The sequence below is a fragment of the Lepisma saccharinum genome, chromosome 19 (assembly GCF_977018435.1).
Source record: "Lepisma saccharinum chromosome 19, izLepSacc3.1, whole genome shotgun sequence".
NCBI lineage: Eukaryota > Metazoa > Arthropoda > Insecta > Zygentoma > Lepismatidae > Lepisma > Lepisma saccharinum.
In genome coordinates, this window is record NC_139247.1 from 55,212,486 (window position 1) to 55,238,232 (window position 25,747).

At 37.5% G+C, this 25,747-nt stretch overlaps 1 protein-coding gene across 3 annotated transcripts in view; it reads left to right on the forward strand.

The window, feature by feature from the left end:
- Nucleotides 1–25,747, forward strand: part of LOC146002875 (lachesin-like) — a 606,899-nt gene that overhangs the window by 541,119 nt on the left and 40,033 nt on the right. For all 3 annotated transcript variants that reach the window (XM_083140902.1, XM_083140903.1, XM_083140904.1), the window contains exons 5-6: nucleotides 1,449–1,577; nucleotides 8,175–8,312. In XM_083140902.1, the coding sequence (XP_082997028.1) occupies nucleotides 1,449–1,577; nucleotides 8,175–8,312 (267 nt within the window). The remainder of the gene's footprint in view (nucleotides 1–1,448; nucleotides 1,578–8,174; nucleotides 8,313–25,747) is intronic.

Genomic DNA, 25,747 nt, shown 5'->3' on the forward strand with positions numbered 1-25,747 from the left:
AGTCGGTAACGTGTCTGACTACCATGCTATAGGTCCCGGGTTCGATCCCCTGCCGGTTCAAATTTGGGAACTTTTCTAACGTTGGAAAAGACATGGGTACCTGGGGGAAACCCTGGGGGGTAAAGGCAGTAAGGGGAGCGATGCTGGTCACATCACCCCCACTCACGACCAGATCAAGAAAGTATAGGGCGTTACCCCCACACCCCCTATACGCCTTCATGGCGTGGTGTTAAGCTCAGTTTGTTAACCAAACATTTATGTAATCAGGCGACAAACAAATGATAGTTAGCCAGTACTAAATGCGCATTAGTAATCGCGTACATGTGCAAATAGTTACTAAAGAATTTGTTAAAAATTACCAACTTTATAAAAAGCTACTATTTTTTTGTATGTTTACAGTTACCAAATATCTTAACCAAACGTGTTTCAACGAAATAAATTATATTTCTGTGTTGCAGTGTAACGTTATGACTTATGAAAATCATGTCGTCATATTGATCGTATTGAAGAAAGACCACTATTATTTCATAATACAGACAAGCAATTGATACTAATATGAAATGGGGGCATATTTACTTCTTTTTGTATGTGTTGTGGTCAAAGCAAGCAAGCAAAAGTGAACCAAGTCATTTACATATTTTGATATGAAGCTACTAAAAGTTGATTTGTATTTGATGTAGTGGCTAAAGCAAGCATTCATGTTTCATTTTTACTTTAATTTCAACATCGCATCCCTTAAATTTTATTGCGCAACCCTAGATGGTTAATCTTGGCGCAGCCGCTGACGTGACATCTGAAGACTTGAGCAAGAAGGGGTTTCAGTTTTGGTGCAAGTAGTCATACCCCATCGTTGCCCACGATTATCTGCTTCCACGTTTTCTCGGTTTGTCCAGAAACGCACCCATTCACTGTTCTTCCTTTGCAATAAAGCTACGTCAACTGGTTCCAATACGTGGTACTATAGCCTACGCTGTGTGGGAAGTCCAAATCATTTTTGAACGACCTAAATACTTGGGTTGGAAAGGTAATAGTGGCAACTATTTATTCTCAAATGATACAAAAGAGAAACCTCTGTGAAACTTTTACAGCCCTTCGATGTAGTCAACAACATTGTGTACAACAGTTGCCAGTGATGTGGAAGTCTTAGTATTCCTCTCGTCACTGCGCATGCGCCTAGTGTTGTAAGGAAGACTCCATTTACCGGGAGGTAGCTTCGGTATCAAACTAACATATGGTATATGTGAGAAGCACCGGTTCCGTTTCATGGCGTATATACAGCAGTGTTACCACTATTAAATTTCTAACCCACGTACATACATTTTCATTTTTCAAAATAGAATGTTCTTTCTGTTATAAATTTTGCAATAATACTTCACTTCAGATATTATCTCTGTCGTTAGAAGTACCGCACGCTAGGTACTAACGCATAACTTCCTCTTTCTTTTCAGTACCCACGGTCGAAGGCTCCATTTTCAACATAACACGAGTGAACAGACTTCACATGGGAGCGTACCTCTGCATAGCATCGAACGGCGTTCCTCCGTCTGTCAGCAAGAGAATCATGCTCATTGTTCATTGTAAGTAATATTTTAATATTTTTTACCTCCTCTGCAGGGTGACCATAATAATTTTGTTTGGCATGTATTTGATTTGCTTTTTTTCTATTCAATTTTATTCTCTTGCTGCCGGTCTCTTTGTCAGACGAATTTTTATCCTAATGAGGGGACTCAAGGAGTTCCGGGTTCGATACCCGGTGGATGCACCTTGCACAGTGGTTCAGATCCAACTTGAAACTGTAGGCCCAGTCCCGATTAGCCCCTCTGTGCATAAAGTGAACTTAAAACAAACAATTAAATTAAATGTTATCCTTAAAACAAACAATTAAATTAAATGTTATTCTTAAAACAAACAATTAAATTAAATGTTATTCTTAAAACAAACAATTAAATTAAATGTTATCCTTAAAACAAACAATTAAATTAAATGTTATCCTTAAAACAAACAATTAAATTAAATGTTATCCTTAAAACAAACAATTAAATTAAATGTTATCCTAATGACAGCTTTAGATTGTATACTACCAAGATGAAATAAAAATTAAAGCATTGCATTTAATTTTGAAAACTGAAATCCAGGGACACTTCGTCAAGGAATATCCCAGCTTCATCTTTTTTAAAACTCGGAGAATATTTTAAAATTGTTATGTATATTTGCTTTCACACCAATTTTATCGCACCCCTTGTTCATTTTCCAAATTTGTTTGTTTTGTCAAGTATTTCCTTGAAGCTCCGTGGCCCGTTCAATGAGTTTGTGTCCTACACAAACTTCCGTCCGTTCAAATTTGATGACGTTGCAAGTTGACCGACGCCTGAAAATTACAGACTTCAAACAGTCGATGTTAAATATCAGCCAGAACAAACAATTACTCGCAACATCTGCCACGGAACTAGTGTCATTTGATCCGAACTTCCACCGAACAACATCACCAAAACAACAAAGAGCGACGACAAAACATTCTGCAAACAGAATGTTTCAACTTTTTCACTATCCACATGGCGGTGTGGGATGAAAAAAAACTGAAAGAAGTAACCCCCCGAACGTACAATTAATTATCGTCATTTGTAACTTCGAATTTCACTCCTGTAATCAAGGGTTCTCGGTCCCCTGTTAATCAGAAGAAATATCTTGTGGTGTGGCGTTCATTTTTAGTCAATTCCCGACAGGCGGCGTTTCCCATCTGCAACCATCAATCAAGTTAACAGGGAGAAATATAGCCCTGCTTCTCCCGCCTCGTTTGCTGCCGCTAATTGCCGAAAATTTTACGTTCTTGTCAACGCTATGTTTCGCGCTACCGACCTCTTCCGGTGCAGCTCAGTTTTATAAAAACAAATGTCAACTGGAGCCGTTTTTGGTCTATACATACAATAGACGCTATTTGGAGATATCATTATGCAGTGTGTCTGAGATGTCCCCGTACCCCTATTTGCATGCATCGTGTTTCGACTTTGTTGAAAATTGACAGATGTTCTTTGAACTTTCAAATTTAAATATAAAGTTGTTTTTCTCATTTTTGTTTTATGTAGTACAGTCACGAACACTTCTAGGTTGTAAAGATTCCATAGGCAAACAATGGAATCTTTACAACCCAGAAGTGTCCGTGACTGTACAATATTCCTTTCCTGAAAGTTGACTTTGAAAGTTATATGTTTGTGTGAAGATGAGAGTGACGCCAGCTCTCGAAAGCTCGGAGACTTTTCCAGAATTGACCTGGTCGATAGACCAAGAGAATTTATTCAACACTGACTGTCTTTCAAAACAATAGGCCTACATTAAAAATATTCCTATGTACAATATAAAAACATGACAAAATATTAGAATCATATTAATATTAGTTTCATCATTAACAAATTTCTGTAAAACGTAAAATATTAGTTACTGAATTACATGCAGGTCAATATCTTAGGACCTTCCAACTGTCATTATGAGGTCATCAGAGATGTGAAAATTCCTGAATATGAAAAACATTTTAGTAAGAAACATTTCTTTGAATGTTTAATGTCACTCAAAGGTAGGTACAAGATCAACAAACACACACACACACGCACATGTTTAAATGTAGTAATATGTTCCTCGTATTCATTCATTCATTCTATATTTTATTTTGGAAATATCAGCTTTGAACATTTTTTGTCCTTTTTCTTACAATATACAATATGATTTTACGTGTGTATTATATATATGATATATATATATATATATATATATATATATATATATATATAATCATTCCGTTCTTTTCCTTTCAAATTGAACAGTTATGGTATTAATACAAAAATATATTACTCGTCATTGTGGTATAAATCGTAATTTTGTTATCAGCGCATATTGTTTAAACCGATCTCTGCTTGACTTCTCTGTTACTCGCTATCATAGAAACGACTATTTGAATAATTCCGATTTTCTCAAAGTGAAGTGTTGCATTTAACTCACGTTATGTTATGTGCACAAATATGCCTTTGCTGAAACAAACCGTGAGGCAGCAAAGGAATATTTGTTCATTACCAATTATTACAATAATGATGCATTAAGAAGAATTGTAACCGAGGAGGTAATATATCAGTTATTCATTAGCTGTCCTAATACTAAGTTGAATAGTTGTCAGTAATAATTTTCTCAATACATTTCTTGATATTATTGATATTATTGTGATTGTTAAAGTCAAATTCCTAGTAACCTAATTTATATGAATGGTATAAAATTGTGTACAGTAGAGGTTCGATTATTCTAGGCGAACGGAACCGAAACTATTTCGAATAACAAAAAACTCGGACTATAATAAATAACGTACGAAAAATCACAAGAGGAGAATGAAAAGCATATAATAAAAACTACAGTGCGTGAAAAATTGAATATACAGTATTATTCTGAATATTGTACTTTCATTGTTCAGGAAAGTAGTAACATTGATGTTAGGAAACACATAGTTAAAGAACATAGAACTTACGCCTTAAAGAAATGGTCAACTGTCTTCTGGTTAAGGGTAGAGTCATACGAAGACTTTTTACCAGAAAGTGACAAACAACACTTTTTCTCCAGAGGGTAAACAACACTTTTTCGAGGGGCAAAACAATACTTTTTCTCCAAGAGGGCAAACAACATGTTTTCTTCTAGGGAAAATTATTTTTCTCCATAGAGGAAAACAACATTTTTTTTTCTCCACAGAGGAAAACAACATTTTTTTCTCCAGAGAGGAAAACAACATTTTTCTCCTCCAGAGAGGAAAACAACTTTTTTTTCTCCAGAGAGGAAAACAACACTTTTTCTCCAGGGGGCCAACAACACCTTTTTCTCCAAGGGGTAAACATTTTTCTTTAGAGAGGCGAGCAACACTTTCTCTCCATGGGCAAACAACACTTTCTCTACATGGGCAAACAACACTTTCGCTCCATGGGCAAACAACACTTTCTCTCCATGGGCAAACAACACTTTCTCTCCATGAGCAAACAACATCTTTCTCTCCATGGGAAAACAACACTTTCTCTCCATGGGCAAACAACACCTTTCTCTACATGGGCAAACAACACCTTTCTCTCCATGGGCAAACAACACTTTCGCTCCATGGGCAAACAACACTTTCTCTCCATGGGCAAACAACACTTTCTCTCCATGGGCAAACAACACTTTCGCTCCATGGGCAAACAACACCTTTCTCTCCATGGGCAAACAACACTTTCTCTCCATGGGCAAACAACACCTTTCTCTCCATGGGCAAACAACACTTTCGCTCCATGGGCAAACAACACTTTCTCTCCATGGGCAAACAACACCTTTCTCTCCATGGGCAAACAACACTTTCTCTCCATGGGCAAACAACACTTTCGCTCCATGGGCAAACAACACTTTCTCTCCATGGGCAAACAACACTTTCTCTCCATGGGCAAACAACACTTTCGCTCCATGGGCAAACAACACTTTCTCTCCATGGGCAAACAACACTTTCTCTCCATCGGCAAACAACACTTTCGCTCCATGGGCAAACAACACCTTTCTCAATGGAGTAAACAACAGTTTTTCTCCAGGGATAGGGTAAACAACACTTTCCTGCATGGAGTGGACAAACAAGACTCTTTTCGAAGAGGGCAAACCACTTTTTTTTCCAAGGGGAGAAAATACAATTTTTATGTGAGGCAAACATCACTTTTTTTTCCACAGCATGCAAATATCACTTATTCTCCAGGGGAGACAAACATCAGTCTTTTTCACAAGGGAGGCAAACTACTATTTTCCAGGGGGAAGAAACATCACAGCACATTCCTAAGGAGAGCAATGCTTTATTGGTTTATTTTGAATCACTTGAAAATGGAATAACATTTGTCATTTTCCACTTAACGAAAGCACAATCAACAGCGCCCCTTAGCCTTCATGTCGTTATATCTTTTCCGTTTGCAAACCCATTTATCTGAGTATTTATCAGAATGAAACTCTGATCTATTTTTTCTTGTTTGTTTGGGATTATACAGAACACCGGCTGCATGGAACTACTTTCGCTCGCTCGTACTCTTTCGAGTCTCTCAGGTTCGAGCGTGCTTCGCTTGAGCGTTTACAGTAGAATATAATTTTAATCTGACAATAATCGTATGTAAATTATACGCTTTGGCAGTTTCAGCCCACAATCATATATGTCACTGTGTCTTTCACTTCGCGATCCATATTTGGGGGACAACTACCACAGACAAATTACGGTTATACGTGTACTACTGGGCTTCGAGTATATACCACGCTGTCAATTCCGTACGCTATCTAGCGTCATTCGTTCGAACTATATTGCACTCTAGCGAAATGCTCTCCCTCCAGCAGACACTAGTGTGTATATATAAAAGGGCACGAATAAAATAGTGAATTTATATCTTGAATGCGTGGTTAGAGGGAGCTCGCTATTCTCGGAGAAAATTTTCAACTTTGGGAACGGTGTAAAAAAACTACTTACTCCAAAATATACTTTCCAAGTGAACATCTTGCTATTTCTGTCTGATTTTCATGGGGCTCTGTTCGCTGGTGTTATAGATGACATTAACAACTCGCCGGCGGGAGATTGCAAGGCGTCTCCCCCCACCAATAAACTCCCTTAGTCCTTGATTCTGCAAACAGCGACTGAGCTTGGAGGCTGGAATCGATGTTTTGTTGCGGTGGTCAGTTACATTGATCCAGGGCGTTGTGCAAACAAGTTCTTATCGCGGATCAAGTGAACGAATGTCTGTTTAGCGCCGACAAAAGGCTTTGCGTCGCGGGATGAACGCATCACGTCGTCTGACGTGGAACAAGCTGTCGCCGATTTTCTCCACTCCGGTAAAGTACACTGTTCAAACATGGTTCGGTTTCGCCACCCTGAAAAGACGGGAGTTTGTCGAGCCTTTTCGCAGGAGTGGATGGTTGCTGTTTGTTTTTGGATGCTGTTCTGTTGCGTCTACAGCACACTCCCTGCCTCTCCCTTTCATTCTCATTGTCTCTTTCCGTTTCCTTCTCACCATATTCATTCTGTTTCTGTCTCCCTCTCTCTCTATCTCTCTCTCTCTCTCCTAATCATTCTTTTCCCCCATTATCCATCCACTTCTCCTTATCTCTTTTATGTAATTCTCTCTTTTTCGTTCTCTCCCTGTCTTTCTTTCTTTCTCTCTCTCTTTCTCCCTTCCTTTCCATCTTGCTTCAGAAGGAAGTTCATAAACAGAATATTCGATGCTTTTTATCTGATAACCCATTTTCGACAGATCAAAGCTGAATGGTTAGTGCTGGTAAGTTAATGGTGTGGCGTGCTGTGTGGAACATGACTGGTTAGTAAATTTTCTATCAACAGAACCTTAAATGCTTAGGGCTACTTGGATTTGTTAAATAAACAGTTTTTTTCATCCTTGCTTATGGAAGAAGGTACTTTTTACAGAGTTTTTTCAATAGGGAAGAACACCAGAACACTTATGGGAACGTTATGAACCTGTTTTTGTCCAAAGTTAGTTATCAGATGACAAGGGTCACATATTCTGTTTATGAACTTCCTTCTGAACATAAACATTAGCCTTGTCACTGTGAAGGACTTTTAATTCAATGGAAGCGTCACACTGTAAATTGTTCGCGACAACCATTTATAATGCGCAGCTCTTCATGGATGTATCCGATTAAAATCGTGTGCAATGGCATGCGAACTTCTCTCCCTAGACGTCACTTTGATCTCGATGCATTACCGATGCGCTAAACAAATTTTAAGGCATTTTTCTAACACCTCGAAAAGTAGCAAATTGGTACAAGAATTCAATCATAACGTTTTACTGGTTAAAGATACGTCGAAAACACCTTCACCATTGCATTTCTCGTGAAATTCTAGCCCATTTTGATATGTCGCACAACCCCCTTCCCTTTTAAAATTCTGAAGTTGAATTCAAGATGGCGGACATCAAGATGTCCGCTGACCGTGTGGGTGGCGTCAATGTGGTTCCCCCTTGGCCAGGCAATGATTGGTCATCGCCATTTTCACATTTCATGCCGCAGTGGCCTTGTACTGAGGGTGTTAAGTGACTTATTGAGCCACCCTGGACATGTATACATTAAGGAATTTTGACTTTGTTAAAGTGTTAAAAAATTGGTGATTAAACTATTATACTAATTCCTCACTTTCATTTCTTCAGTTCCTCCAATGATATGGATTCCGAACCAGCTTGTTGGAGCTTACGAAGGACAAGATATGACCCTGGAGTGCAACTCTGAAGCTTATCCAAAATCTATCAACTACTGGACGAAGGAAACTGGAGAAATTATTGTATCCGGTGAGTATAATTGGAGCGGTTTATATCTTTGTGCATTACTGTATGGAAACCTGATCACAATTGGTTAAGTTAAATTTTCACTCTACGTACAAAATCAATTAATTTGCTCTTTTACAGAGTATGAGGTTTCTTGATCATGATTAGCTTCAAAACCGTTATAAAACTCAACTATCAATCGAATTTAATTGTTCTTATTTTGCCTATACTTTTTGCAATGGTCTTCTTACCCGCTACAAAAAATTCTCACACTATTGTTTCAGAAAGATTAAAAGCCGTTATGGCCTGTTAAACAAATTCTTCCATTATTCCAGATGCGACTTGAACAGTTAAGATTTCATATATTAATCCTGATGTGATATGGACAGCTAATTCTCGTCAGTTGAACAGTTAAGCTAATTCTCACATTATTTCTAATGTGAACTGAACTGTTAGAAGAAATTCGCACCTAATCTGTTGTGTGTTTTGAACGGTTAAGCAGAATTCTCACGTAACTGATGTAATTTGAACAGTACAACACATTCTCGCGTAATCCCTGATGTGATTCGTACGGTATAGAAAATTCTCACGTAATCATCAATGTGATTTTAATAGTTAAACAAATTCTCACGTTAGTCGTTGATGCGATTTGAACAGTTAAGCAAATTCTCACTTAATGCTAGATGTAATTTGAATAGTTATGCAAATTCTGACTTAATCCTGGATGTAATTTGAATAGTTAAGCAAATTCTCACTTAATCCTTTGTTGTGATCTGAACAGTTAAGCAAATTCTCAAGTTATTCCTTGATGTGATTTGAACAGTTAAGCAAATTCGTGCTCTTTTATCGTTGATATTTCAGAAATCTTTCCCCACATCTCTAAAGTTAGCACCTTTATATTCATATGAGAAATATTCAGAATAGAAGCCTGTTCTTTAGAGGTTCCTATTGCCGCCGTTTTCACGACGTAGCGAATGGATGAGCGTTGCGTTTGCGAATAATGTCTGTTGAATAAGGCCATGATCTCAGCTGAAAACAGCTTCCATCTGTTAGCATGAATATTTCACAAGATGCGTCCATCAAAAGATTCTGGGGAGATGGGAGAAAGCTGGGGGCTGGGTGGAAAGTGTGCCATAAGGTTCTAAGCCTTGCGAATTCGAGGTGTTACTCTTAGTGATTTTTGCGCGAAAGTGGTCCTTACGGCGGGTCAATTTGACCAAGAGGAAGAGTAGCGAGACACTCGTGGCTCCAAACGTCATAAAGAATTCATTATAGACAATCTGCTTCGAGCAGAAGTAAGGGGAAAAGGAGAGAATTTTTTGGCAGCCTTACTAAGGCGAAGGGTTATCAAAAATCGATGTCAATAATGATTCTTATATTGGTCTATTGATCGCCAACCATCTTCACATGAAGCTGACTGGGATGTTTAGAGAAATGTTATCGTCCTTCATATAGATCGTGCCACTCCGTTTCTGGTCCAGGAGAAGGATGAGCAGAGAGATTCTCAGATCTTCTGGGCAATTTGATCTTCTGCAAAGTGGTCTTCGAACTTTGCTATCCGTCTTTTCTACCGCCTTTTATGCTCTCGAATCTATATCTTGTAGACTAAACCAAGAGTTCAGGGGCTGGGATATGTGCTTTTTAATATTTCATGTCAAGAAATCTGCTTTATTTGACCATTAGGTTTCTGTACCGGGAGGGGTTGTTTTTTCGTAACGTTGTACACAAACCTTTCTTTATTGCCACGGTTTTTCCCCAATGGCGAGGGTGAGGGGAGTCCTGAAGCACTAAATTGCATGGGTTTGTGGATTGTTTATCCATTAGAGGAAACGAGGAAGCTTAAAGTAGTGGACATACTGCAGCAGGATCAGATCTGCACGATCTTAGATATATCTACCCCATTTGGCCAACCATCCTCTCTCTCTCTAGAGGTTGGGGTAGGCAATCAAACGACTTCTGGCTGCGCCATAAGAACAATACCGTGGGAATTTGACCCTGTGCTTCATTGCTGAAACACCAAGAGCACTGATAGTCCCGGATTATCCTTTCGTTTTCTTCCGTTCCCGCAGGAAGGTTCTTTCGGGACTTAACGTTGAGGGAAGGGAAAAAGGGTGAAAATCTGATCATTTTCTGTTATTGTTGAGATTGAAGTCTGGGAATTGCTATGGCCTACGTTGGACCCTTTCGCCTTCTAATAGTTACTAACGCGCTGAGCTACTTGTTCGTGGTGGTGGTTCTGTCTTATTGCGACATTTTGAACCATTATCTTTTACCCGATGCAGGACTGGTAACACGGCCACTTTGCTGTCAAGAGGCTTCAGGTTCGAACCCACGTACACAGAGGTTACAATCTCACTTGAAAGTAAAATTATTTCTCTTGTAGTCTAAGGTTGTTGCAAGCATAAAAACACAATTTTTGTTGTGACGTTTCAGGAGAACACACGCTCCCTTCAGCAGACATTTACTTTTAGTGTTATAGAATAGAATATAAAAGTCTGTTAATTTACTACAGAGCGAGATTCAGCCTTGGGCTGTTCTGCTACCTAACTCTGGTGATTAAAAGTTACAATACATATATTTATAATACTGAAATGTAATAGATAACATAAATGAAAAATAATAAATTTTAAGAGAATACAATGACAGATACATTAATACACACACACACATATATACGTACACACGTGTACATAGGCAATTTCCAAATCGAGACTAAAATATTCGTGCCCGACCCTGTGGCCGAGTGGTTAGCACATCGCGCTGCAACGCCAAGGGTCCCGGGTTCGAATCCCGGTCGGGCTTGGTTGTTTGTGAATGCCCATTCATCAATTTCATAATTTCATCTATAACGGTCAAATATTGAGTGGCAAGTAATTAATCTAATTGCCCGTTAGTAGGAATTAATTGCAATTGGTAATATTAATATCCGTCGCGAATACAGGTGTCTAGCGAACTGTCTTAGCCAGCACTAGCTTGCTCAACCACCGTTTTCGCCCGAATTCGGATTTACATGTATTCTTATGGGAATATCAAGAAAAATGCAACTTCTAAACCAATGGACCGAATTGGATGAGATTTTAACCAGCGGAAGACCACATTATAAAAGTACTGATTCCAAGATTTGAGCCTAATCAGAACAGAACTACGGGAGTTATGAATTATTAAAGATTCATCGCTATATTGAAAGGGAGACGCTACCCTACTGAGTTGTCCTTGCTTTTCGTGACTGAATACAAAAGAGGAAGAGTTAGCCTAATCTCTGCGCGAGGGGCTGCTACCAGGGGTTAAGGACCGGAGTGAGCATTGACCAGGATAGGAGGACAACGGTCAAAGCACCAGAAACAATAAACAAGCACCTGATCATAGAGGGTAGCGCGTCACTACGTTTAAATCTGGAATAAAAGGGATGATTTGGAATAGCGAGACACAGTTTTGCACAGTTTTGCCTACAATCGCCACCGGAGTGTGAGCTACACGCGACCGAGCTGCGAGTTGCAAGCAGACTCGAGGTCTGGATTTGTTTTTCCTCGAGTGAGTGTTTCAGAGCCATGGAGTAGAGCAGAATAGAACCAGGGGGTCCTTCTCCCTCTCGCCGTCAACGCATCCGTGCACATACGTGTGGTTATGTGAGAACAACGCCAGACACGTCCACCCGTGTCAATCGTCCGAAACATCGTCCAAAGTAGTGAAAGTTAATAACATTTGATATCCATGTGAAACCGCGAATGGCTAATCGCGTATATTCGTCTCATCGCCCAAGTCACGTATCTGTACTTACGAGTGACCGCGAAGAACTGACCTATTATTGCGCAAGTTGTCGTATGGAGTTGACAGTGAACGAGTGAAGCCAGGATCCGATGATGCCAGATGGAGCTGCCGACTGATCCACTTTCGCCAACCAGGATAACCGCGAGGTGCAACAATGGAGTGTGGAGGCCTTCCAAAACTATAGGACCACCTTCACCCAACCCAGGTCAGAGGGAATGCAGCTAAGGTAAGATCCAACCATGTGCGTGTGTGAGAAAGATGACGACTATCTACCGCGAATCTGCGTAAATCAAATCATTGCATAACTTAAATCAGTGCTATGGCATCCCTAGGCATCGGTATTCCGACGGAGTAATCAATTTAAAGATGAGAGTTTATGTTAACAGCAAACAATAGTTCATTGAATATATTTATACCTTCAGAAAAGATAGAAGGGGTTCGCACAAGGAACAATTATTCACTTTATACTTAAAATCCTAAACGATAAATTGTAAAAGGCAATGTAGCCAAGACATAGCAAGAGTATGGTCAAAGTAGTAAATAATCTAACCTTTGTATTTGTCATATTGTCGCAATATGCCATAGAATGAGAGAATGAATGTGAGATCGAGTGAAAGAGGGCAAGATGTAATGTGTATTTATCTGTGCTTTAATATATGTGTATATTCAGTAACACCGTAGTATTATGTAACGTCATTTCAGGTATTTAAAAAAAATCCTCCTAGGTTTATTCTTGGTAACTCCGACTGTTAGGCACTTATCCTGACCGTATTATAATTCATGTAATGTTTAATTCGCCCAGCAGGTGAGGCGAGCGATTCTTCGTTGTTGCGTTGCTAAGCTCAGTTCAGTTGAGTCAGTTGAGTTAATTAGTTATTAAATTAGCAGCCCGTAACAAAATATGGCGCCCGAACATTCGACGAGTAGGCGAATAAATATGTAGGCATATAAAAGTTGCCCGAACAATTCGACGAGTAGGCGAATAGATTAGTAGGCATATAAAAGTTGCCCGAACAAGCGACGAGTAGGCAAATAAGATTTTATTTATTTTTATTTTAGATCAAGAGTTTTATCACATTTTAAACTATAGATTCCAAATATCATTAGGCAATTCAAAATCATCTTCATTTTTACAGAGACTTTAAACATAGTGGCTTACCCCACTTGTGAAAAAGAATATTCTATAGTGGGCCTACGTTGCTATTCTCATTATTTAATTTAGTCCAGTGTTGTTCTGCAATGAACAAAGCTTCCGAAATATTCAAATCTATGTTTACCGTCACTCTTTTTAAAACTCTTATCTTTTTAGTCATATTCCTCTCCTCGATGATGTGAGCTGACAAACCCGTTCTAGGGTTTAAATTTATAGTCCAAATCATGTTCGTGACACTTTACTTCCATTATTCTTGATTTTTGTCGTACATAATTTTTTGAACATGAACAATTCATATATTTCTGTGGTTTCCACGTCTGGTACAGATTTTCTCATTTTGTAGTCATTAAATGTAGAATTCCAAACAAGCGTTTCGGAGCGGAGTGCGGAGCGTAATAAAGGAGCGCTCCGGAGCGGAGCGTGGTACGACAGCACTCCGATCCTGAGCGGAGTGCTTCGACTTTTTGAGACTCGTGCTCCGCTCCGTAGCGGAGTGGTTCGACTTTTTGAGACGCACGCTCCGATCCGGAGCGGAGCGTGATACAATAGTACTCCGCTTCGGAGCAGAGTGGTTCGGCTTTTTAAGACACACGCTCCGATCCGGAGCGGAGCGTGAGACAAGAGCACTCCGATCCGGAGTCTGGTGCTTTTGACAGCACTCTCCGATCCGGTTAGGAGTTATTTTTACACGAATGCAGTAATGCAACTATGAATAATAGGAATGCGTAGTACATTAAAGCTGGCTTCCGTAACGTGACAGAGTGGCTATAGTGGAACCACATGCAAAAGAGCCACTCCTGTGCATCGTGCTCTAGTGGTTTCTCTATATGATCGTACTCCCGCTTGGAGGGGAGGGACAGAGTGGGGCATGCTTCCTTATGACCCGAGTAGAACGAAAGATGGGAGAGGTGCGCGGGAATTTTTGGCCGAAACTTTTTTGTTTGTGGTTGCTCTACAGCACAACGTCCTACGACGTCAGGGACCCGTGGGGTGGTCCAAATCCTGGCATGCGATTTACAACCTTCTTGTGTGTCCCTTCATCAATTTAATCATAACATCGCTCATACACATCTTCGCGATTAGACAAAGAAGAGAAGTAAAATTAACCAAATCAATCAATCGACGATGCACATTAAGCATTGGCAAAACAATACAAGAATGCTGTTTTGGTTCAATAGAGAGAGATGATTATGACTATGAATGATTTTTTCATTCAAAGTTGGGGACCGCAACCCACCCAACCCCTCTTATTGGCTTTGGCGTTTTGATTTTTCCACGGTTCCATGCCCTGATGTTTTATCTGAAAAACGAAAGTTACCCGAAGTAGATTGGTCAAATAGTCTTCCAGTTATAACATTTTTTGTCAAATACGTGTATGAATTTAAAATTCGCGCCAACTTCCATACGTAACTTTGTACTCGGGGGGGGGGGGGGGTGTATCCTCATGAAGTGCCACGTCCCATTGTAAGTGTTTTTGACCGAACAGAAAAGTATCAAGATATTAAAAAAACAGGAATTTTGTAATCAGCTGCATGGTTTAAATATCGACCAAAATACGAGTAGCACTTTATATTCGATGGTCGATATATCGACCAAAATACGAGAAAAGGTTAAAGCTGTGTTCTATTGTATCATTACATGCATATTATGTGTGCTTGTCGACGGTGATATATGGACATTTAATGAAATGTTTAACGACGATAATACATTGACGTCTTCAGAATATTTTCCAGGAAGGGACAAGCAAGGTATTTTTCCAAAGGGAAGCGACAACAATGAGGCAGAATTTCCCCATAATAGTATTACTCCCTTTAAAAAATTGCTTCAGTTTGAAGTTATCCTGTTCCTGCAACGCCCTTGCAATAATTAACATATATTACTGTCACTGAAATGAAATTATATATGTGTGAAATATGTACTTTTTGATTAACATTCATTTCCGGGTGGCGTGGCCCCGCATGGCCCCCTCCCTTCCGGACGTCCATGCGAATGGAGAAATCATTCCAACCAGTCTCGGTTAATTGAATTATAAGGTGAGTAGATTTATTGAAATCAATATACAACAACAACATAGAAAAATCCTTAATTGTTAGTTCTAAGATGCACCATAAGCCTTGATAATCATGGAAGGTCTATACTGAAATAATGAAATGAAGGAAAGCATGCCGAGTTTTCATTTATATCTGTTCAAGTAGGAAAGATGCACAAAAATAATTACAAAAATATATGTAAAAGTATTTCGATCAAGTTATTTCTATAATTGTAATAAACAATGACCAATTGTCCTTTCAACTAACTATAAGTTTCAATATATCTTTTCCTGTTCTATTAACTTCCTCTTGCCTTCATAGTTATATTTCTGATGATCCTTAATTCTAAAGAAATCCTGTAAGAAAAAATCGGACACCGAAACTATGGGAAAGAAATATACTGTGATTGAGAAACAAATACAATGCCATTACCGCGGCTCAAACCAGCACCATTTGTCGTTGAGAGGTGAACTCACATACACGAACTCGCAGGAATATTGCACTTGGAATTCGTTATTCGTCTGATGTTAAATACCCAGTGATGGTTTCTGTCCTGTAATAGACGCTTATGAAATGAATACATTATTAGCACTTTGCCAGATTTCAGAAAAAAAAAACACATACATATATGTGAAAGTTATGAAGAAGAAGTTGTTCATTTGGAAATGAATTTCCAAGTTGTATTTTTATACTCTTGTGAATAGATGTAAAGGAAAGTGAAGTCTCTTATTGTTAAAAATAATTAGCAATTTATATTTGCTTAAGAATTAATTTATCACAATATACGAGTACATTTGTGACGTTCCCTTCTGGTATTCGCCACTGGATCACTACGTCACGGTAACTACCCAATCTCCCTGTGCGGCGGAGTTATGAGACTCTCCTTAATGTTATGCTACACTGAGCATTCTCAGGACGTAACGATTTTTTTTTGATTTTTTTTTTATTTTTCATGGTGGTATCGTTTGGATTCTGTGTGAATAGCGTGTTGAATTGTTTGTTTTTTTAGTTTGAGATCTAATTAATTGAAGTTTGATTTGAGAATAATAGTTCTAGAGTTACAAGATTAAATCTCTCTATATATATTTTACATTTGATATGTGAAAGAGAAAAGCGAAATAAAAACGCTTGTGATTTCCAAAGATGGCTCAGGATGTGAAGATTAATGAAGAAAATTTAATACAAGCAATCCAGAGTGATATGAATGTGATTGTACCTGAACAGTTAGCGGAAATGGAAGTTAGTGATAAGACTTCTTTCAAAAGAGGTCGATCTAATGAAGAATGCACGGAACCTGAAGTGGAGAAAAACCCAAAAAATCCGAAAGTAAGTGCAAGTACAAAGGTTGGTGTTGCTAAATATAGAAATGAGGCATATGATATGTCTTTATATTATGAGGGACATCAAGGCCCATATATCGTGTTAGTGGACAGTACATTACCTGGATCACAGAGCTTGAATACGGTAAAATTAGGTTATAATTTGTGTAAGGAGAAGGTTGATGTTGAATTCGTTAAACAAAGTGGTTTGAAGCAGGCAAAATTGACATTTCGCACAGCATATGATGCAAATAAATTTGCTAAAAATGAATTCATCAAGGAAAAATACCATTTAGAAGCCAGAATTCCTAAAGGTCTATTAGTGGGAGAAGGATTAATATATAGTGTACCTACCGACATCCCAGTAGACGAGATAATCGAAGACATTAGAGCTGAAGTTCCAATAATAGATGTAATAAGGATGAAGAAAACCTTTTTCAATGAAGAGGGGGAAGTAAGGCAAGAACCTACTAAACTGATTAGTGTAACATTTCAATCTCAACAGTTACCAAAAGAAGTGAAGTTGTGGAGACAAATATTTGAAGTGAAACCAAAAGTAAGATCTGTGATTTTATGCAAGAAATGTTTCCGTTTCTCACACACACAAACACAGTGTAAATCCTCTCCCGTGTGTTATAGATGCGGTCAAGCGGAACATGGAATCTGCAATGCCAGTCCTAAATGTATTAATTGCAAAGGAAACCACTTATCTACCGATAAGTCATGTGTAAGATGGGAGCAAGAGAGAGAAATACAAAGGCTGATTGCTTATAACAACATCTCCTATCAAGATGCAAGGAAACAAGTACTTTTTGGAATTGATCCACGAAATGAACAGCGAACATATGCGACCTCTGCTAAAGACTTTCCTAAATTGCTAGTGATAAGAAAGGAATCAATAAACAAGGAAAGCCCTTGCACATCAGAAAGTCCTACTACGATCAGATTAAATTCTGTTACAGATTGGGAAAATAGAAGAAATGACACATATCTGAGTAACCTCTGTTGGAAGAAAGTGCCACCAGAATCTGACCGGTCTTATGAAAGTTTTAAAAAACAACACGGGGAAAATTTTAGACTGCATTCTGCTTCACAATTGAGGAAAACAATTAAACCTGTTTTGATAAAGGACAAAAATAAACACAAGGATCCACAAATTGCGTCAACATCATCAGCAGTGGCTAATACAAGTGAACCTGTGAGCACGACGTGTTCCTCTAAGGAACAGGATAGAAAATCTGATTTGATTGGACGCCGGACAACAGCGGAGAGTCCTTCTCAGAAAGAATCGCTAGTAAATCTGCTACATCTAATAGCTGAACTTACCACAACAATTTCAGTGAGTGATGATTTATTATATATTAGGAAAATAATCTTAAAATGTAATGAAATTTCTGTACAAATTTTAAAACTAATTCAAGACTTACAAGATTTCGGGGACACCCCTTAATTTAAAACAACAATGTGTTACCAGCAAAGAAAATTCTTGCCATTAATAATACAATGGAATTTAAGATCCTTCTCTGCAAGGAAACTTCAATTAATTAAATTAATAGATGAGTGTCACCCGTTAATTATTTGCGTTAGTGAGGTATGGGGTTTAAAATCAGAAAATATTCATATTGCTCACTATCATAGTATATTAAATGATTATAATGTGCGAAATAAGGGTGTGGGAATTTTTGTTCATGAAAGTGTACCATTTCAACAAATTCAGTTTAATTCAACACATGATTTATTTTCCAAATATAATGTAGAAGTGGTCAGTATACAAATTCAGTTAAACAACTTACTTTATAATATTATTAGCTTGTATATTCCATCTCATTATACTTCGCAACAAATACAGAGCTCTCATCTAAATTCTATATCTGGCTTTCAACATCCCTTTATCATAACAGGAGATTTTAATTGTCATAATACATTGTGGGGTGATCATAGAATTGATACTTTGGGAAAGACAGTTGAAGATTGGATGGATTATAATAACTTGACAGTTATAAATGATGGATCTCCAACACATGTTCCACCAAATGGAAATAATATGTCCTCTATTGATCTAACTTTAATATCTGATAATCAGTGTTTTGATTTTGTGTGGGAAATAGACTTTGATTTACGAACTAGTGATCATTTTCCATGTTTCATCACGCTAACATTATCTCAAAAATTTTCAAAATTAATAAAACAAAAAACAATTCGTAAGTGGAGCGTAAAGAGGGCAGATTCGATGAAATATAATTCAGTTTTAGACTTAAAATTTTCAGCTAAAGAATATCAAAACCAATATACTGTACAATATGAAAAATTTGTGGATATAATAACTCAAGTTATGGATTATGCCTGTCCCTGACTAAAACCGCAATATGATCGAAATTTTCCTAAAATAGATTGGTGGAATGAAGAATGTTTCCAAGCAAAAAGGAAGCGAATACAAGCATTGAAACAATTTGTAAGTGCTCCTTCACCTGCAATTTGAAACGAGCTACTGCAAAATCTAGAAAAGTATATATAAAGGCTAAGAGATTTTCATGGCAAAAATATTGCGAAGAAATAAACCCTAACACAAAATTAGACGTCATATGGCGCAAGTTCAGATCACTTAGAAAAGCACATGTAAGTCGGACTTGACCTTTGTCCACTGAATGGAAAACCGATTTTATCAATAAAGTCATTCCTACACCCTTTACATCAGCCTGTGAACCTCCTAATATATTCTACACGTTCTCATCTACATCAAAATACTCAAAGGGGTTCACATCCTCTATCACTGTAAATGAAATTCATGAAATTCTTCAAGGGTCTAAAGATTCTGCTCCTGGCATTGATGGAATTACGTATTCTATGGTACGAAATCTTCCACAGAATGCACTAAGCATGTTATGTAAAATTTTCAATCAAATATTCCTATCGGGCAAAATTCCCGTTGCATGGACCTCTCAAATTATTATACCAATTCTAAAACCAGGGAAAAACCCTTCGTTGGGTCAGTCATATCGCCCAATAGCTCTAAGTTCCGTACTGGCAAAAATTTTCGAGAAGCTTTTATTAAAAAGATTAGAGTGGTTTATGGAAGGTCAAAAGGTATTTTCTCCCAGACAAATGGGATTTCGTAAAGGTTATGGAACCCAGGATGCATTAGTAACATTATCTTCCCATATTTATAGCGTTATTAAAAGAAACCAATCAGTACTTTCAGCCTTTATTGATATTCAAAGTGCATATGACAACGTAGATATTACTGTTCTATTGAGACAACTACAATTACTAAAAGTGCCACATTGTATACTCATAATGACATGGAAATTGTTATCTAAAAGACAACTTTATTTTCATTTTGGTTCAGAAATGGTAGGTCCAATATATATTGGACAAGGACTAACTACCACAGGTAAGTCCTCTTAGCCCATTATTATTTAATGTTTATTTATCAGATATTAAAACAATAATAGATTCCCCATTTCAGTTTCTACAATATGCTGATGATGTATGTATATATTTAGACTCAAACAATCACTTAAAAGATTTTTCAATGTTTGAATATAAATTAATAGAATTTAACGAATGGTTAAAGCAGAAAAAATTATCAATATCTTTAGAAAAGTCCAAAATAGTAGTATTTAAGCATAAGGGTCTTCAAAATATTTTCAACATTATTCCTAGGAGATTACAATTTTCCAATTGTTTCACAAGTAAAATATCTAGGTGTATACTTTGATGCTTCATTATCATGGCAGTATCAAATAAATATGATGAAAAATAGATCCGATAAAATATTTCATTTATTTAAAGCTATGGCGAATACCAAATGGGGAGCACATCCTACCAACATGCTTATGTTTTATAAGAATTATTATCGAGCAGTATTAGATTATGGATTAATGGTCTTGTGTAATCTTCCAGTAACAAAACTTTCTCCACTAGAAGTCCAGCAACGAAAAATTCTAAAAAGATGTTTGGAATTAATGAACAGTACTCCTAATGTAGTGGTATATATGGAGTCAGTAGAATGTTCGGTTTCTGTGAGGATAAAGTTAATTGCTATAAAAATGTTATTTAAAATTCAACATTCACCATGGCATCCTTTCAATGATGTTTTATTAAATCTTTTAGAGCTGCATGATTCAGGAATAACCAATGATAAATCAGCTACGCTTTGGGTACAACTATTTAGTAAATATCATCATGAATGTAGTCAAGTACTCATAGCAAGAACATTGCCAGTATACTCGTTAGAATTTCCCACACAACCAATTCAAAATATATATTTCCCGAAATATAACCATTCAGCTGAGTTTAGAGAATCTTAGGAAGACTTTTATCACATATATACAGATGGGTCTAAAACTGAAAGTGGAGTAGGAGCAGCTCTTTATGATACTGAAAGAAATATATCAAAAATGTTTAGGTTACCAGTGGAGGCATCCATATTTACAGCAGAAATATATGCGGTATATCAAGCTTTGATTTATATTGGTACAGTTCCTGAACAGAAATTTCTAATACTGGTTGATTCGCAAAGTGTTTTACAAGCAATACAATCTAATTATAAAAATGTATTTAAAATTTCACCATATGTCATCAATTGTATTCGTGCAACTAATAGCTTAATTAGCAATGGAAAGGTAGTTCATTATGTGTGGGTAAAATCACACATTAATATTTACGGAAATGAACAAGCAGACAGATATGCAAAACAAGCTGCTCAGATGAATGAAACAATCCAGTTACCATTGCATTACACAGATCTTCTGCCGAGGGTTAAGAAGAAAATTTTTGAAGAATGGAATTTATGGTGTAATAATGCATTAGAAAGCGTTGGTGAAAGTTATCGTCCTTATGTTGATTACACTAGGAAAAAACCTTGGTTTTATAATTGTAAAGGTTCAAGAAATGCAATTGTTTTAATAAATAGACTAAGAAGTGGTCACGCGAGAACATATCATCATTTATTTAAAATACACATTTTAAAATCTCCGAATTGTGACTGTGGTGATTTAAGGGGTGATGCTCATCATATTATTTTGGAATGTCCAATTCACTCAGAGAGAAGAAAGACTTTATACAAAACATTGTCAAAAATTAATGTTCCATTCCCTATTAATATGACTTCAATGTTGTATGCTCCAGATATTAGAATTGGATATGTTATACTTGCTTTTTTGAGAAAAGCTGATATAAAATTATAATATATTTTTGTTACTGAATGAGTTAATGTAGTTATATAAAATTGTATTTAAGAGCGTTTATGAACTTTGTGTGTAAAATTTATATTAAAAATGTATCTTATGAACTTATAATGTATGTTGGGCATAAACAGCCACCTGTAAGCTGTAAGTCCAATAAATCTTAGTTGAGTTGAGTTGACGTAACGATTTGAAAAATAAATAGTTTCTTGTCATTTTACAAATTTAATAAGACATTTTACCTTAAACAATCCCTGCAAAAAAACAACAATATTCACAATCACAATCACATTTCTATTAAGCTGCGACGTTTCCTTTATAACAGTGTTTTTCACAAATTTAACATCATATCATGCAACTCAACTTACTTTTTCCTTTTCTCGCACTGTTGTCCGGGCAACGGAATCAATAAAGGATTGGACAGTTCTACAAATGTTTATAAACCGGAAATGATTTCCGCTTCCGATGCCACTCTTAATTACACATAAGTCTATAAACTATAAATAAAATTTGATAACACAAACCACAATATTACAGAAAATAAATAAATCAAACAGATTTCTGTGAAATTAACAGAAAACAAATAAAATATTACATATGGCCAAAATAAACAAGGCGTATCACATTGCAATTATATATTCAACACATGTTGAAACGATGCCTTTTGTTATGGACTTTTGGTGGATTTAAGTCTCAACAATACGCTATCGAGAATAGACATACAGTTTAAATCCTACCTAAAGTGTGATTCGAGCTACTATGTACCTCCACCGGATATCGAACACAGTGCCCCTTGGTTACAAGGCGACGTTGTTACCACTATGTTATAGGGGCACAGTGCACTACTTGTTTTTTTGTCAGTACACATTCATCAATTCTCTCATTATCATCGTCGCGATTAGCAAAAAGTGGCCAAAATGCAACGCTAAGTCACAAAAATTAAATCAAATGCCATCAGTGAGGCACGTATTCCTAGCAGTCCTGTTTTTCAAAATGAAACCATAAAATTCAGGGCATGCCATGCCCCTATGCAAGTAGGTAATATTACATTTTGTGTTTATCACGGTTATTAAGGTCTTGTTTCGACTTATTTGCTGACTAAACATTGTTCATTAATGAAAACTTGCTTTCAGTTTGCTGTGTACAACGTACTCAATAAGAAAAAAATATTTTATACGTATACGTCTTCTTGCTTTCCAGACTCAGAAAGTTAAATATAGCAACATTACATTCGTTGTTTTTCCAAAATTTTCCAATTTTCTTAATACCACAATGCCGATTTCCAGGTTACTGCTTACAAACTTAAAATTTTAGATATGGCAACCAGACATTTCTGTGTTTTACAAGTTCACTATTTTGTTATTTTTGGAGTAGTATATATAACCATTGAATACCTATTTTAACTTCCTGCCTTTATAATTGGGAAAAAATCAATATGACAACCCTGTATTTCATACTATTTAAATTTTCCTGTTAGGCTGTATACAAACAGCATTCCGATTTTTGAATTTATACCTCCATAATATTAAACCAAATGTGGCAACCCTACATTTTTTGTTTGCCGGTTTTCAACTTTCTAGTGTCAGAATTTTGAAAAAAATAGATATGACAACTCTGTATTTCAAATTAAAACGTTTTCTATTTAGCGTTGTTTACGATAACATTAATAAGCAGGATTCCGATTTTCAACTTCATACATTCAAAAGTCGAAAAGTTAAAATTAGCAAACTGAATTTCCAATTACTTTAAACTTTCTCCTTTCGCTAGATAACCAGCGTAAAAAAAAGTTAGATATGGCAATCATACATCAGCGAGTGTTTTGCATGAACACCTGTCTGCCTGCCTACCTTCCTCTGTTCACGTTGCTTCGTCTATCCTCTGCGCGCTCCTGGCCTTTGGAAGGTCGAATGGATTCTCTGCAGTAGTTTGTTACTCGAACCAATATTCCGGAATAACTCACTTCTCCCGTCGTATGGCCTGTAACGTTGGGCCGATATGCCGAAGTGCTTAGCCCGAACTAGAAGTCGAACCGAAATGACTTACAGTCGCGATCCCTGGTGGCTGAAAATGAGAGAGTGGTTCCATTCTCTCAACTTATAAAACCACAGCTGGTACACCTGCTATTGAAATACATTGTCCCAGAAGTAGTAGTAGTAGAGTAGTAAAAATTATTATGAAAATAGTAATAATAATATGGATAGTACTATCGCTTTCTTCACCAAAACAGTCCACTGAAGATCGGAGCTTCCCCTTGCCTCCTCCACATCCCTGGCTGGCCCTCCAGGTTTACCACACTTCTTCTACGCTTCACAGTTGATACATTGCGCGTTGTACGTATGCGGTTGATTTCGTCTTCTCTGATGTATTGTCTAAGGATTATTCCTGCTTATTGGCAACACTGTAAGTGGGTGACGTGATCTTGACTGGACTGTTTTCGTGGCGTTAGTTTTCGTAATAATAAGTTTAATAACAACAATAACGGGCAAAGTTCAAATGTGGTACACATTCCACAAACAAATTTCTAATGTACTCGGAACCTTTGATCGTTAGTTTTCTGTATACACTCGTATTATCCACGCTCCGGAACGAGGAGCGAGATTCTTAGAACATCGCTCCTCGCTCCGGGGCGGAGCGTCCCAAGGCATCTCTCCGCTCCGGAGCGGACTGAACCGTTCCCGAAATTTTGCTGCTCGCTCCGTAACGGAACGAGAAATTTTCCAACTTCCTCTGCTCCGATCCGGAGCGGAGCGAACCATTTGTAAGAATCTCGCTCCTCGCTCCGGAGCGTGGGCAGCAGCCGGAGCGTTGATCCGTTCCGCTCCGAAACCCTGTTCCAAACTTATTGGTGATCTAAAAAAAATTTTGAAATTAAATCTTCTAAAATTTCTTTGCAATTTTATGTGAGAATTCGTTGTGAATGGATTACAAACAAATTTATTTTCAACATATTTCTCATCTTTATACGCTTCAATTTTATCCTTTAGTTTTCTTGTAACTAGTCTTTTTGATTTAGTTAATTCTGTCAGGGTTAAAGCTCAAAATTCAGCTGTGCCACTAAAATGACAGTCTCCATACACATGTTCCGGAATTCTAAAGTATGGGGTCCGTGTCCATATCAAGCATTCAACCATAACCTTCGGAGTGTCGAAAATAAAGGGGGATAAGCCAGGCGCGGTTGGCTGTATAGCGCAAATGTGCAGTGAACCCCCTGTAATATACAAAATAAACAATAACTGAGATGTTCATAAGCGTAGAGTGGCAAATTCTCTTAGTGAGAAGAAGAAACCGCGGGCCAGAGCCACTCAGCTCCCCTCGAGTTTCGTTTCGTGCAAAGTCTCCGCTGAACCTCCGCAAGGTAACCCCTACCATGCTAAAAGCTTAGGACGGCTAGCAGAAGCTCGACGCGTACATATGGCGAAAATACATGCAGTCTGAGACTGGAGGAAGGCCGTCTCGTCAAAACGGACATGCGCAGTTCGTAGGATCACCAGCGAGCTGGAGTGAATCACGCTCTTCTCTCTTCCAGTGTTGCACTATGTGTTTCAATTTGAATTCATTTGGCATTCTCATTGTATTATTTATATTTTACAAGACTTATTAGATTAATGAAGAGGGTGTAATATAAATGTAGAGGTGACCCCATACGAAAGCTAGAAGTAAAGATGATGGGACAAATAAGATAAATATGATAGAAAACAACTTGCCTACACATTCAGAGTTTTCATCTTTAAGATGGAAACACTTCAGGGGGAAGGAGCCGAAAAGTAAAAAATAGCGTGAGGGCGAGTGGTCGCTTATCGGACAAGACTTAAACAACCTTTTAGTCTTCTTACGTCAGACTAAATGCTTTCGCTGACATGTTAGGCTTTTTAGGTTTAGTTGTCTTAGAATATATACACTCAATTTTCGGGGTTTACCGTGCTTGACCAAAAATGTAATATTTGCTATTTATTCAAGTCTAACCTAACAATGAAGGCATTTCGCACTTACGTCAGAAGACGAC